This window comes from Heterodontus francisci, chromosome 3 (assembly GCF_036365525.1).
Source record: "Heterodontus francisci isolate sHetFra1 chromosome 3, sHetFra1.hap1, whole genome shotgun sequence".
Taxonomy (NCBI): Eukaryota; Metazoa; Chordata; class Chondrichthyes; order Heterodontiformes; family Heterodontidae; genus Heterodontus; species Heterodontus francisci.
In genome coordinates, this window is record NC_090373.1 from 139,721,650 (window position 1) to 139,737,070 (window position 15,421).

At 44.5% G+C, this 15,421-nt stretch overlaps 1 protein-coding gene across 16 annotated transcripts in view; it reads left to right on the forward strand.

The window, feature by feature from the left end:
• Window positions 1-15,421, forward strand: part of eya4 (EYA transcriptional coactivator and phosphatase 4) — a 549,227-nt gene that overhangs the window by 386,132 nt on the left and 147,674 nt on the right. For all 16 annotated transcript variants that reach the window (XM_068026406.1, XM_068026407.1, XM_068026412.1 and 13 more), the window contains 4 exons: window positions 1,264-1,330; window positions 1,710-1,852; window positions 2,011-2,133; window positions 6,967-7,049. In XM_068026406.1, coding sequence (XP_067882507.1) covers window positions 1,264-1,330; window positions 1,710-1,852; window positions 2,011-2,133; window positions 6,967-7,049 — 416 coding nt within the window. The remainder of the gene's footprint in view (window positions 1-1,263; window positions 1,331-1,709; window positions 1,853-2,010; window positions 2,134-6,966; window positions 7,050-15,421) is intronic.

The following is a 15,421-nucleotide window of genomic DNA, read 5'->3' on the forward strand; positions in this document are numbered from 1 at the left end:
TGGAACTACTTTAGTAGTCATTTGTTATTACTGTATTGTATTATAAATACCACAGCTCTTCAGTCTACACAGCTAGGAATAGTACTGACCTGGTTCACCATCTTTTAATTGGTCAGATATAGATTAATCATTTTCTGGGTCATTTTTTTAAGTTACGCCATCCTCAAATTATTTAAAGGGGAGACCTAAACTTGAAACACATATGGTTTAATTTTTATAAATTAAGTTTGCAACTAAGCATTAAAAACTTAAGTAACCAAACAGAATTTATCAGAATCCACAATCAAAATATTACCCACAGATGGAAGAAGTCATATTGGTGAATTTATGGAGCTGTGGGGCCAATATTCAGCATCGAAGGGGCTCATTAGTATGTAAATATTGATGTTCAATTTCATAATTCAGACCAGGACATGATGTTAACAGCCAATCCCACTTAGATTTCTTGTGGGCAGGTGTGGACCAAGACTGCTGCTCTGGGCCACATGAGAAAACCCTGAGCCCTTCTGTCCTGGCCTTACCTCTACTTCTCTGATCACAGTCATGTCTGGAGCTCCCCCCAGGCCTCGACCTCATGTTAGGGAATGTCTCTGCAAGTTCCCGGAGGCAGCCTCCTGCCACCCAAAATCCCAAACCCGCCCACCAACATCGTAGTGATTCCCTTCAGGTTAGGGTGCGAGTCTGCGTTGGATCATTTAATTGAGATCCTGGAGTTAGAATCTCCCAGGTTTCATGCAGTGGTCAGTTTGTTTTAGGCCTCAGCCACCCCACACCACTATTAAAATCGGGCCTTTCATTTCTTGAAAGTTTCCTATTGCAACTCTCGAAAAGTTAAAAGCTCCACTGGACATAACATACTGTATGAGAAGTAACTTAAACTTCTTAAAAACTTTTTAAACCTTTAAAATTACCCTCTTGGAGGTCAATACTCAGTCCTAAGAACCTTATTCTGCTTATATCTTCTAACTTCCAATTGCAGCAACATGGCAGGACTAATGCACCCAGTCAATACGACATAAAATTAAATATTTTATATTCCAACCGACATATTTTCAGACATCTTCATCTGTGCTTGTTGCAATTCCTTTAACCATGTTAAATTTTATTTTCCATGCATCATGCATTTATTTCTGCAGATGCCTAACTGTTTAAGTTTATTCTGTCATCTCACACCTGCTTAACTTGAGTTTGTGCCACAAAATCCAAAATGCATTTGTTCTGCTTGTCATTTAATGTTTCACTTGTCTTTTCTTTTTCCTGTAGTAATAACAAGTAGTGGCTATAGTCCAAGAGGAGTACACCAATATTCACCACAGCTTTATCCTTCCAAGTGAGTATAAAAACTTTTTAGTCAGTCAAAGTGAATGTCTTCCAAGCACTTATTCATACATAGATTTTCGTGGAAATCAAATTGTGTGTAAATCTGGATTCCATTATACAAATTTCTCAAATGTGCAAGAAAAAGGCATCTTCTTTATATTATTTCTGCTTATGGTGTCGGACAAGACAAAGTTGTATTTTTTACATCTGGAGTGATAAAATTGGCATTGATGCATTTCACAGCCAACTGACATCACCAAGTAATACAGTAGAAATGTTCCAGAGGGAAAAAAGAGGTGGATGTCACGGTTTGGCACTGTGATGTGGGTGTAAGCTCGTGTTACTCTCTCTGTACTGGGCAGCTTGACATAGCTTTCTCTTCTCCATAGGCCATACCCACACATTCTTTCCACACCAGCAGTGCAGTCAATGACGGCTTATGCTGGACAAACCCAGTATTCAGGAATGCAGCAGCCAGCAGTCTATGCAGCATATTCACAAACAGGCCAGCACTATGGATTACCCACTTATGGTAAGGCACTTCTCTGAGACTTTATTAAATTAATTGCTCTACAGCATTTTTTTTGTTTAGTCAGTTGTGTACTGTAAGACAAAGGGATTAAAGTTTCATTTCAAGAAACAACATTAGAAAATATAATATTTCAACCAGTTTTGGTGTGCTGTTATCAGGAATCAAGACAGAAGGGGGACTACCGCAAGCACAATCTGCATTGCAGACTGGATGCCTTAGTTACAGCCCAGGATTTGCTGCACCCCAGCCAGGCCAAACAGCGTATTCCTATCAGATGCAAGGTTTGTGCAGTGTTATTTTCTCCCTTTCTGTCTAGTAACCAACTAATTTACTTTTGACATTTGTGTACTAATCTTATTCTGAATGGTGATACATTGATTTTCAACTGCTATTTCAAGCTTTCAAAATAATTGCGCAGAGGCTACAAGTAGTCTCAGACTGACAAAGTCATTCCACACGCCTGATTATTTACTTCTGAAATGCTTGAATCTAAATGTTACAACCAGAACTCCTTTTGAAGCTTAATTTTAGGTTATTTCTTCAAATTAGTATGATGCTGATTTTCGTGACCTTTCCCCTGGGAAATCCCTGGCTGCAGAGGTCAAGAAAACAGCCTGTTACCTGGGCCTCTACCCCCTTTGCGTTGCCCCAGGATTTCTGGTGCTTCTTGGGGGCGGAGCTGGGACTGCAGTATGTGTATGGGACAGCCAGGCGAGGTGGGTTTGTACCGGGGTCTGAGGGAGAACTGAAGAAGTTTAAAAGGTAAGTGACAAATTTCTTACTATGTGACTGTTACAACCCTGTAGAGACCGTTAACTTTAAAACACGAGATATGAGCCCTGACCAATTAACAAATTACACAAGATTTCACATTTTAAGACTTTTACTATAACAACTAAACTAAAAATCAACATTAACTAAACAGTACTTAGTAGGTAGCTAATACACTAAATTACAGAGAAAGGTATTTCCCATTAACTTATGAACACACTCAAAAACCCCACACTACATTTATATGTCAGACAGTGTTCTCATCGAAAAGGTCTCCTTGCAGTTAAAAGTCCCAAATTCCTCCCAGTTGCAATGGGTTGGATCTCAAAGCCAATGTCCTCTTCCCTCACTTCTTCAGAGCACATTCGACTAGGCTTCTGTTAATAAGGCGATCTCTAGTGACCCCATTGATCTTTTCTTCTCCGCAGACCTCAACTTTCGAATCGGGTTCAAGTCTTTTTATTTTATTTGTTCAGGAGATGTGGGCATTGCTGGCTAGGCCAGCATTTATTGCCCATCTCTAATTTCCCTTGAGTAAGTGGTGGTGAGCTGCCTTCTTGAACTGCTGCAGTCCTGGGGGGTGTAGGTACACCAACAGTGCTCTTAGGAAGAGAGTTCCAGGATTTTGAGTCTTAGCAGACTTTTGCTGTATAGTGATCTAAGAGCAGCTGTTTCTCTCTCTCTCTCTCTTTCTCTAGGCTGCACAGCTCTGCTGGTTGGTCTTCTTGTCTTCCTTTAAGCCTGCCTCTAAACTAGGAAAGACCTTTGAACTTATCCAGATCAAAAGTCAATAGTTGTTGATCTTTTACAATTCTCAGAGTCCATAAGTCTGACCATAGCAAAACCACCTGGCCTTCCTTTTTTTCCAGGTGTAAACAATTGCAACTCGAATTTGCATTTTAGAGCCCATGGCTTCCTGTTTACAATCTGTGAGTCTAGGACAGCAAAACCCATTGTCCTTTAGGTGTTACAACCTTGCATCCTGCTTTCAAAAAGGTCTTTGATCTGGATTCCTTGTCTCTGGGCAGAATTGGTATGAGTTCACATATCTCCTTCCAAATCCATTTTACACTGCATTAAAGATCACAGTTTTTAAAACATAACTGTATTACAAAGTCCAGCGTTCATAACAGTGACCCAGTGGATCTTTGGCACTTGTGCTTCTTACCTGCTGCTTCCGAGGAGGTCAGGGCTGTCACTAGATCATGTTATGGCTCAGACACCAAAATCGGTCATCACTTAGCCTGGACAGGTGCAGTACATCTTGGGCACACTGCTCCTTTACAATTCTTGGGATACAGAGAGAGCCAGCAAAATCAACCATTTATCTTTATGTTAACAAATTTAGAAAATGATCTCATTAACCTTTTCCCATAGAACCATATGCCGTGTCTGTAGTATGTTTTAACACTTTCAGCAATCAAATGTGCTCTGAAATTATAGTCTTGTTTTCTTTACTTTTTTTCTATGTTGCACCAATCACAATGAAGTACTTTGTTTAATGCTGTTGTAATGTCACAGCACAGCAGTATTGATCAAATGTAAATGTAAAGAAACAGTTAATTGAAAAAACTTAAAGACCATACTTCATCATTTAAGATTCACCAGGAGAATACTCCAGATGTGTAAGCATATGTGCAGAACTAAACTATTTTTTAGTACAGAATCACACATATTGTTATTTAGGGCACTTTCTGTGACACTCTGCACAATAGGAAACTGACTTTCCATTAGAGTGTGACTGCAGCAGCAAGGCCCAAAGACAGTCGGAGATTGTAGTTCCAACTGTTAGATTCCCGCCAAAGCCTAATGCAGCCAGCGGCAATGAGAAGGTTTAGGACGAACGCACAATTTTACGTTTCATTGATTTCAGTGGAATGTAAAATCAGGAGGGGTATAAATCGGGCATCCAACCTGAACCCACTGGTTCTCAACTGGTGCGTTAGGTTAAAATTGGTGCGGGGGAGGGTGGGGGGGGGAGGACTTAAATTTACAGAAGATTAAGCTCCAGAAAAACTCAAGACTAAATACTTTCAGATGTACTGCTGCTTTAAATTCCAGATGTCACCAGATCTGATCAGCTAGCTAAAAGCAGTACTTACTGGTCTATGTAAGCTTTCAGCATGGCCAAATTTAATGCACAATTTCCTTGGAGCTGCTCCTCCTCTGCTGCTATAACTTCACTGGAAACCCCATTTACACAATCCCAGCGAAGTGACAGCAGTGGAGCAGAAGCAGCTATGAGGAAATTCTGGAGGATTTTTTTGAGTGTTCAATTGGTCATGTTCTCAGTCACAAAAAAAACTATTAGTTGTCTTTATTCACAAAATCGTGTTTTATTGGAGTTTAAAATCTTGTAACTGCAGAAATAAGCAAAGGCATTGCTTGTAAAAAGTATTGATGTAAGAAAGAATAGGGGCTGGATTTTACCTTAGGTGGACGGGAATTCGCCACTGATGTCAAAGTCGGTGGCGAACCACTTCCGCCTAGCCCGGGGATCCGTCCCGTATTTTACGAGTCCCCGGGCTTTAATTGTCCCAAGGCGGGACTTCCACCCTCTTGAGGTAGGAGGTCCCGCCTCAGTGAGCTGCCGGCCAATCAGCGGGCTGGCAGCTCTTGGTCACAGCAGCGCCACTGGGAGCGGTGGCCACTGCTGGGACTGCAGCCCAGCTGACACCATGGAGCCTGGGAGACGAGGTGAGTTGGTCATGCCTCACCAGGGGGATCGGTCCTTCCCTGGTAAGGCCGGAGTGGTCATTTGGGGGGGAGTGGGGGGGTGTCTTGGGTCCTGGGGGTGGGTTGGGAGACAGGGGCGGCCCTCAATTGGGCACCCTGTGCCCGACAGCCATGGCCCCCCCTGGGGTGCGTAAAGGCCGGCAGCTATTGCTGGGCGGCCTTTCACATCCACAGCACGTCCGCTTGCCACGGATAAAATACCAGTGGAGGCGGGCAAGGGCCCTTAAGTGGCCTCGGGTGGGCAGGCCATTTCTACTCCTCCCTCCCCCCCCCCACCCCCCCCCCCCACCCCGCCCGACTGCTGTAAAGTTGACTAGAGGCAGGAGCAGGGCGGTAGGCCTCCCAGAGCCTCCCGCTCAATTTTACACCACCCCCACACCACCATCCGACCCCTGGGGCGTTGTAAAATTCAGCCCTAGTAGTTTATTTCTTTTTTGAAACAGTAATCCTATTTCTGGTGACTTTTTGGCCCTGCATTTCCTCATATTTTTTGCCTGTGTGCCCCTGTAACGTCATCAGAAGCACAATGGAAACCCCAGCAGCAGAAAGTCCAAGGAAAGTGAAGTCCTTCGTAATAAAAACTGTTGTAATAATTTACAGTTGGATCTGAGCTTGCATTCCAACTTAATGATGTGGTTGCTTTTCTCCGCAAAGTCCATTCTCTGACAAATTTAAACTGTTGTTCAGATTTTGAGATACAAGAGAAGCTATTATTGTTTCAAATCTGAAATGGACACCAGTAAGGTTTTTAGTGCAAAGTGAAAATTTGTAAGGGGGGGTGCCGGGCAGCGGGAGGAGGGAGAGCTCAGTCCATTAAAGCCAATAAACATCCGAAATAAGTAATAAGTAATGAGACTCTACACTTACAAAAATTAATTTTCTATGCCAGAGAGGTAATTTATCAACAATATTCCAGCTAAGCTGGGTGCATGTGCAGCCACGTAGCAACCTACAAGGTATCATGCTGGTCTTATTCTATGTTAAGTACTGTGTGGCCAAATTTTAAAGGCACCATACATTGAAAAAACTGACTACTCACAAAAATGAAATTTTACAGGGAGCATTGCTTATCACTTGAATGGACGATCCCTAACTTTTTCTAGCATGTTAAATGGGTATCTACTGGAGAAATAGAGCAATTTCACGCCGTTGCGTGAATGTGAATGCTGAATCTCTCAGCAAGGTACCGGTGTAGCGAAGTTTGTTGAAGAGCAGGACAACTTAGACAGCAATTTCCTGACTCTCAGTCTGCTACTCATCTGCGGACACCAAAAGTTGCTATCTGATTTACTGCTTTATTCGCCTCACGGTTGTTCTTTCTGGAAAATCCGGGCCATTGTTTTATCCTCTTAGTCATGTATTATTTTGATTTTACTTTTTGTTCCTTTTGTACTCTGTTTAATTATTACAATAATGACATAATGACATATGTGCTAATTTACTAGTCTCATTAAAAACAGTGAGAACTCTACTGTGGTCAGGAAATGCATCCAAGAACAGTTATAATCTATTTGTTTTACTTTTATCATCTGCATCTGCAATTTTTACAATGATGCTTAATTTGAGATATGTAAAATTTCTAAATGTACTATTTCTTTTGACTCCAGGTTCTAGTTTCACACCATCACCGGGTATTTATGCAAGCAGCAACTCTGTTTCCAATTCAACAAGCTTCAATAGCTCCCATCAGGTATAAATCCCAATTCTCTTCTCTTAACCATCTTTTCCTGAAGGCAGAAACATAAGGCAGAATTTTTGCCCCATATGGCGACAAGTACAGAGGCAGGCAGGCGGGCACAAAAATACATGCCAGCGTGCCGTTTGCCGGCACCATCCCACCCTCGATCCATTTTCCTGGAGGCGGGATGGTGGTCGGAAGGGCTACCTGCTAGCAAGTGGAAGGTAGCCAACTGAGGTAAGTTAATGGCTCTTTTAAGCCCTATTGTCAGAGGCCGACTGGAATTTTACAGTCAGCCTGCAGGCCCCCCCCACAAGGTGTCGGCGACAAGGCCAGCAGGCTGGAGGTGACCTCCTGGTTGAAGACTAGGGGTGGGGGGGGGGCAGACGCCAGTGCTCCAAGCAAGCTTTGAGGTGCTCGCTGCCTGCCTGTCCACAGCTGTGGCCACATGCTCCCCCTCTGCAATGGTGGCCCTAGATGCAAAGGCCATTTTTTAATCTGAAACTTTTTACTTTTACTGATTTACTTCTACTGTCTCTTACCTAAACTGCAGACTGCTGCTCCTTCTGAGCTGGAGGACCTCCTATTGGCCTTCCACTTAGAGAGCCCACCCACCTTCCTTAATTGGATGGTGAGCCCCCCTCTGGCCACTCGTTGGCCAATTCAGGGAAATTCACTGCCGGGTGATTGTTTCCCACACATTGGCTGGAATTTTATGGGCCCTCCTGAGGCGGGGTCGGAGGCGGGTGGGAGGGGGCACAGAATATCATGACGGGAGGCTTGGGGGCCGAGGATCCGTCGCCCAGCTAACTTCCCGGGGGTGGGATAGGTAGATGACAGCCTTCCCGCACATAGGCCAATTGAGGCCCTTAAGTGGCCTATTAATTGCCAATTGAGGGCCTCTTCCCGCCACCGCTGGGATCTTACCAGCTGTGGGGTGGATGCCTTGTAAAATGAGGCGCCCTCCCTGCGGGCTTGGAGTGGGGGGGCCCACCTTCGTAGGCAATTTGCTGACGGAGGACCCCCACCAGGAACAACTTTACTCCCAGGAACCCCCTTCTCTGGACTGAACGACCCCCCTCCCCACTTTCTCACCCCTTGTCGGGGCCTTCTGCACTGACCCTGGCGACCTATCCTCACTTACCTCTGTTCCAGGGTTCCAGTATTGGGCCATGGTCCAAGGACTTTGCAATACCAGCAGTGGCCATCACTCCCAGCGGTGCTGCCAATTCTGCTGAGCTGCCAGCCTTCTGATTGGCCGGCAGCACTTGGAGGCGGGATCCCCATCCCTTCAAAGTCTTTAAAAGGAGGGAGTTCCTGCCGGCTAAAATGTTGACTCTAAAAGACCAGAGGATCGCTCCAGGGGGGCATGAAAAGGCAGAGGCGGGGTTCCCCCCACCTTTTTGGCCCAGCGCCGGGGGCCCCATTTCCAGCACAAAATCCATTGTGGGGTTGTGAACCACATTAGACTTCAATGTCAGGGTTCCCAACCCAAAACCCAAACCCTAGTGCATACACTCTGATTCTGTTCCACAGGTGCTGTTAGCCTTCCATTTCTTCACATTTCCATCACCTATGGGCCTGAACAGTGTGCTAGCCTTGGATAACACAACTCAGTCTGATCAGTCCTACTCAGCATCACATATATGTCTGTACATATGTAGCTCCAGAAGGGGGCAACAGGTAAAGATCAGAAGAGGGATTTCTGCCGATTTTGTTCCCTTAAATCTGAGGATGTTGAATCAATTGCTGCATCCTCATTACTGCCACTGGCTGAAAGTGGTTAACCCAAAATAGCTTTTCAAGATTTAGAGTTATGCTTCAGTTTTTCAAAAGTAAATATCTCACTGTAAGATCGTAAATCAAAACAAATGGCATTTAAAATCTTCATTGACTTTGTTTGGAAGTGAATTTCAAGCTTATTTCAACAGGATAATTCTTCTTTGCATCACAATTAGTTTCTACTTCTACCCACTCCCCTGATGTATGCAGGAGAGACTCCCAATAGTGAGTCAGCAGTGCTGCAGAGGGACACTAGAAGTAGGAGAAGGCATTTTTAAAGAGACAGAAGAGCCCGAGGATTTTTTTCTACTTCATGACAGGCTCTCCAGGAGGTGAAGGGGATCTAAAACCGGTAATGGGGCCTTAAGAGAGGAACAGAACATAAGAAATAGGAGAAGGTGGAGGCCATATGGCCTCTCAGGCCTGCTCTGCCATTCAATAAGATCATGGCTCAACTGATCGTGGCCTCAACTCCATTTTCCTGCCTGTTCCCCATAGCCCTTGACTCCCTTTTAGTTCAAAAATCTATCTCAGTCTTGAATATACACAATGACTCAGCCTCCACAGCTCTCCAGGGTAGAGAATTCCAAAGATTAACAATCCTCTGAAGGCAGAAATTCCCCTCTCCATCTTAAATGGGAGACCCCTTATTTTGAAACTGTGCCCCCTAGTTCTAGATTCCCCCACAAGGGGAAACATCCTCTCAGCATCTACCCTATCAAGCCCCCTCAGAATCTTCTTTGTTTCAATCAGATCACCTCTCATTCTTCTAAACTCCAATGAATTTAGGCCCAACTGCTTAAGCTTTCCACATAGGCCAACCCCTTCGTCCCAGGAATCAACCTAGTGAATCTTGAGGCTTCCAGTGCAAGGATATCCCTCCTTAAATAAAGAGACTTAAACTGTGCACAGTACTCCAAGTGGGGTCTCACCAATGTCCTGTACAGCTGCAGCAAGACTTCTGTACTTTTATACTCCATCCCCCTTGCAATAAAGGCCAACATTCCATTTGCCTTCCTAATTAATTGTCATACCTGCATGCTAACTCTTTGTGTTTCATGTACCAGAACCAGTGATGGAAGGGGTCATCAACAGTGCTGTCAAGAGCACTTGCTCAGCAATAATCTGCTCACTGACGCTCAGTTTGGGTTCCACCAGGGCCTCTCAGCTCCTGACCTCATTACAGCCTTGGTCTAAACATGGACAAAAGAGCTGAATTCCAGAGGTGAGGTGAGAGTGACTGCCCTTGACATCAAGGCAGCATTTGAACGAGTATGGCATCAAGGAGCCCCAACAAAACTGGAGTCAATGGGAATCAGGAGGAACACTCTGCGCTGGTTGGAGTCATACCTAGCACAAAGGAATATGGTTGTGGTTGTTGGAGGTCAATCATCTCAGTCCCAGGACATCACTGTAGGAGTTCCTCAGGGTAGTGTCCTCGGTCCAACCATCTTCAGCTACTTCATCAATGACCTTCCGTCAGTCATAAGGTCAGAAGTGGGGATGTTCACTGATGATTGCACAATGTTCAGCACCATTCGCGACTCCTCAGATACTGAAGCAGCCCGTGTCCAGAAGCAGCAAGACCTGGACAACATTTAGTCTTGGGCTGATAAGTGGCAGGTATCATTCATGCCACACAAGTGCCAGGCAATGACCATCTCAAACAAGAGAGACTCTAACCATCTCCCCTTGACATTCAATGGCATTACCATCGCTGAATCCCCCACTATCAACATCCTGGGGTTTACCATTGACAGAAACTGAACTGGAGTAGCCATATAAATACCGTGGCTATAACAGCAGGTCAGAGGCTAGGAATCCTGAGGCGAATAACTCACCTCCTGACTCCCCAAAGCCTGTCCACCATCTGCAAGGCACAAGTCAGGAGTGTGATGGAATACTGTCCACTTGCCTGGATGGGTGCAACTCCGACAACACTCAAGAAGCTCAACACCATCCAGCACAGAGCAGCTCGCTTGATTGGCACCCCATTCACTACCTTCAACATCACTCTCTCCACCACCTACTCACAGTGGCAGCAGTGTGTACCATCTACAAGATGCACTGCAGAAACTCAAAAAGGCTCCTTCAACAGCACCTTCCGAACCTGCGTCCTTTACCACCTAGAAGGACAAGGGCAGCAGATGCATGGGAACAACACCATCTTCAAGTTCCTCTCCAAGCCACACACCATCCTGACTCTAAACTACATCGCCGTTCCTTCACTATCACTGCGTCAAAATCCTGGAACTTTTTTCCTAACAGCATAGCCTGCGACGCCCACATCCCCCAAACAAAAAAAAAGAACACCCAGATCCCTCTGTACTGCAGAATTCTGTAGTCTCTCTCGATTTAAATAATATTTTGTTTGTCTATTCCTATGAAAGTGAATAACCTCACACTTTCCATAGAAACATAGAAACATGGAAAATAGGAGCAGGTGTAGGCCATTCGGCCCTTCAGGACTGCTGCGCCATTCAAAAAAGATCATGGCTGATCATCTAATTCAGTATCCTGTTCCCGCTTTCTCCCCATATCCCTTGATCCTTTGGCATTAAGAAATATATCTATCTCCTTCTTGAATATATTTAATGATTTGGCCTCCACTGCCTTCTGTGGTAGAGAATTCCACAGGTTCACCACCCTCTGAATGAAAACATTTCTCCTCACCCCAGTTCTAAATGGCAGACCCCATATCCTGAGACTATGACCCCTGGTTCTGGACTCCCCAGCCATCAGGAACACCCTCCCTGCATCTAGCCTGTCTAGTCCTGTTAGAATTTTATAGGTTTCTATGAGATCCCCTCTCATTCTTCTAAACTCTAGTGAATATAGGTCTAGTCGACCCATATTCTACTTTCCCATATTATACTCGATTTGACAAATTTGTTCCTACTCACTTAAACTATTTATATCCCTTTACATACTCTTTGGGCAGGATTTTGCATTTTGGGTCAGGACTCCGATGTCAGGGTCAAATGGGTGTCCCGACCCCGCACGGTATCGGGAACAGTCAGTGGCAGTGATTTTCCCTGAATTGGCCAATTAATGGCCAGAGGGTGCACGCACCATCCAATTAAGGAGGCCCTCCAGCTCGTAGACAGCTGCAGCCTGCCATTTCAGGCAAGAGAGAGGGAGGGCGCCTCCATCTTGAGGCACCCTCTCAGCAGCTTTTAACACTTCTAAATTTAAAAAATGGCCATAGCTGTTGGGCCACCATTGTAGTGGGGCAACCCTCCACAGGGCAGCCTGTGGCCGCAGCTGTAACCCAACAGACAGGGAGGCATCAAAGCCTGCCTGGAGCTCTGGCACTGACCTTTGCCCCCGTCTGCCACCAGGAGGCCACCTCCAGGTAGCTGGCCTATTCCTGATACCTCTGATAATTGGCCTTAATTGTCTATTTACATACCCTAATTGGCTACCCGCCACTTGCAGGAGGGTAGCTCTTCCACCCCGATCCCATCCTCAGGAACATGACTTGAAGGCAGGATGGTGCCGGGTTTTTTTTATTCATTTGAGGGATGTGGACATCGCTGGCTAGGCCAGCATTTATTGCCCATTTCTAATTGCCCTTGAGAAGGTGGTGGTGAGCTGCCTTCTTGAACCACTGAAGTCCTTGAGATGTAGGGACATCAACGGTGCTGTTTGGAAGGAAGTTCCAGGATTTTGACCCAGCGACAGTGAAGGCTCACTGGCCTATAGTTTCCTGATTTCTATCTCCGTCCTTTCTTGAGTCACCTGCTAGTCGGCTTTCTCTCTGCAACAATTTCTACAGCAGTCTTGCTACTGCTACCCAACATCTACCAACATACCTCTCCTGACAGTCTCTGGGGTCAGTGGCAATTAATGTAGGATGGAGGGAAATAGGCTAGGTTTCCTGGCCCTGCTCCCCTTACTGTTACTTAACTATAATGTGGTGGACAAGTTCCTTGCAGGAGCAGGGAGAGGAAAGTTTATGGCAGTATTGGCAGGAATGGGGATGTGTCAGTTCCATTTTGTTGCAGATAAGAAAATACTCACAAAGCTGCAGATTTATCAGTTACTCATATACTAAGCAAATGTCTTTGTTAAGCTGCTGAAGTGTAGATCTTAATTCAGTAGTTTATAAAGCTCATAGTACATGGTACTCTGAAAAATCTGTTTCACATCCCCAATTTGGCATGACTTTCCACCACTATTGCACCTTATTTCCTGCCCTAAAAATTTTGTATTTAGAAGATAGGTCTGTGCATGTCTGGATGCACACAAGGACAAAACTGTCTCCTAAACCTTGGTATTTAAATATTTGGAAAGCAAGGATAGGAGAATTTCCATTGTCTAAACGTTGAAATTCAGTTTACAAAATGGACAGGGAATTCAACAGATTCCTTGAGCACTTTGCAAGCCAGGTTAACACTGCACTGGATTTACACACCATGCAGCACCAAACTACTTTAGAAACTTAGAAACATAGAAAAATAGGAGCATGAGTAGGCCATTCGGCCCTTTGAGCCTGCACTGCCATTCAATACGATCATGGCTGATCATCCAAACTCAGTACTCTGTTCCCTCTTTCTCCCCGTATCCCTTGATCCCTTTATCCCTAAGAACTATATCTAACTCTTTCTTGAATATATTTAATGATTTGGCCTCAGAATCAGCTCGGGCCTTCACTTCAAATTCACACTGCCAGTTTAGCATCCGGGAGAAGCTGAAGTCACTTTACATAGATGCTCAATTTGCAGTGTAAATGCAACTTCATTATGCAATTTTCTGCATGTAACAAAATCACAGAGATCCTCATCTTCTACCATGAGCTCTCCTATTTTGAACACAGCGGGGCATAGGTGCAGAATATTGTGCAATATCATCATGCCCAACACAGTAATCACTGGAGAAAATGTTTCAGCCAGTATGTCAATTCCATTTTGTCGCAGACAAGAAAATACTCACAAAGCTGTAGATTTATCAGTTACTCATATACTGAGCAAATGTCTTTGTTAAGCTGCTGAAGTGTAGATCTTAATTCAGTAGTTTATAAAGCTCATAGTACATGGGCAGTACCATTTACTCTGAAACTTCTGTGTATTTTTTATGGAACAATTCTTCAAATATTTTATTCCTTGCTGAACACCAAATTTTACAGCTAAGAATACAGCATTCTTTACTGCCATCACATCTAACAGTGACTGTTGTCATGCAGACCCCCACCTGCCAGGAATGAGGCATATTAATTTTGTCATATGAACATTGATTTTAAACTGTTGCTGGAGTGAAAAATTACTTGTTAAAGAGATCAGCAGACATTTGAGCTGGAAGGATATTTCCATACTAAGAGACAGTGCTTGGAGAGACAAAAGAATTGCTCACTGATTCAATTAACAGAGATTGGGCTGAGCAATGGTGATCCACATCTTGTTGGGGCAAGAGACAGCCCTACACCGCCAGCCCCCCCCCCCCCCACACCCCCACCGAGAGCTTTGAAACCCACAAAGACAGGACTGCTTAAACCAGCTGGTCACATGACTCTGACTGGCTGATCCAGGTTTTTGAATGAGACACAGGGCAGTTTGAATTGAGACTGCAGAGTTTGCAACTGAAGCTGGAACAAGAAAGCCGCTCTCCTGGCTTTTGTCTGTCTCGCTTTCTCCCAAGCCACCAGACCCACAGAAGACACGTAAACCTCAAGAGAGAAAAGGGTCCAACGTCAAAACAAGTTGAAGCGTGAACTGGTCCCCAACGAACAGCAGGACTTACTGGCAACCAAAGACTCCACATTGAACTCAAAGAACTGTAATTATAATCCCGATATTGCCTCAAACTTTTCCCCTTTATTTTTTTCGACTTTTATGTCTCTATCTGTGTGTGTGTTTATCACGTATGCATGCTAGCATGATCGTTTCACATATTCGTAGTCGTTAACCGGATTGGAGTTTAAGATAATAAACTTCCACCTTTCTTGTTTAAATCTAAGGAAACCTGTCTGATTTCTTTGCCTTACAATTGGAGCAGTGAACAAGGATTTACTGAGGGGGAGGCGGTGGTGTAGTGGTACTGTCACTGGACTAGTAATGCAGAGATCCAGGCTAGTGCTCTGGGGACATGGGTTTGAATCCCACCAGGACTGATGGTGAAATTTGAATTCAATTAATCTGTAATTAAAAAGCTAGTCCAATGGTGACCATGAAACCATTGTCGATTTAGGGAAGGAAATCTACTGTCCTTACATTTGACTCCAGACCCACAGCAAATGCCCTCTGAAATGGCCTAGCAAGCCACTCAGTTCCAGGGCAATTAGGGATGGGAAATAAATGCTGGCCTAGCCAGCGATGTCCACATCCAACGGACGAATAAAAAAAAATGGCGTTTCTAAAATTAAACTCTGTTACAGTTAAACCAGGCAAAGGCTGAAAGGGAACCCCTAGACTCCTCCTCGCTATTATCTCATGAGGAAAGTGTACTATTGTATTTAATGGTTTTGCTAGCTATCAGGTAATATGTAGTCTAGTGTTTTGTTTACTCTCAAATTTTTCACTAACCCCCTCCTCTCCTGAAGATTTTGACACATATTGAGGTATGATTCCACAAACACTTTGTCCCTCTGTTACCTTGCTCAAATG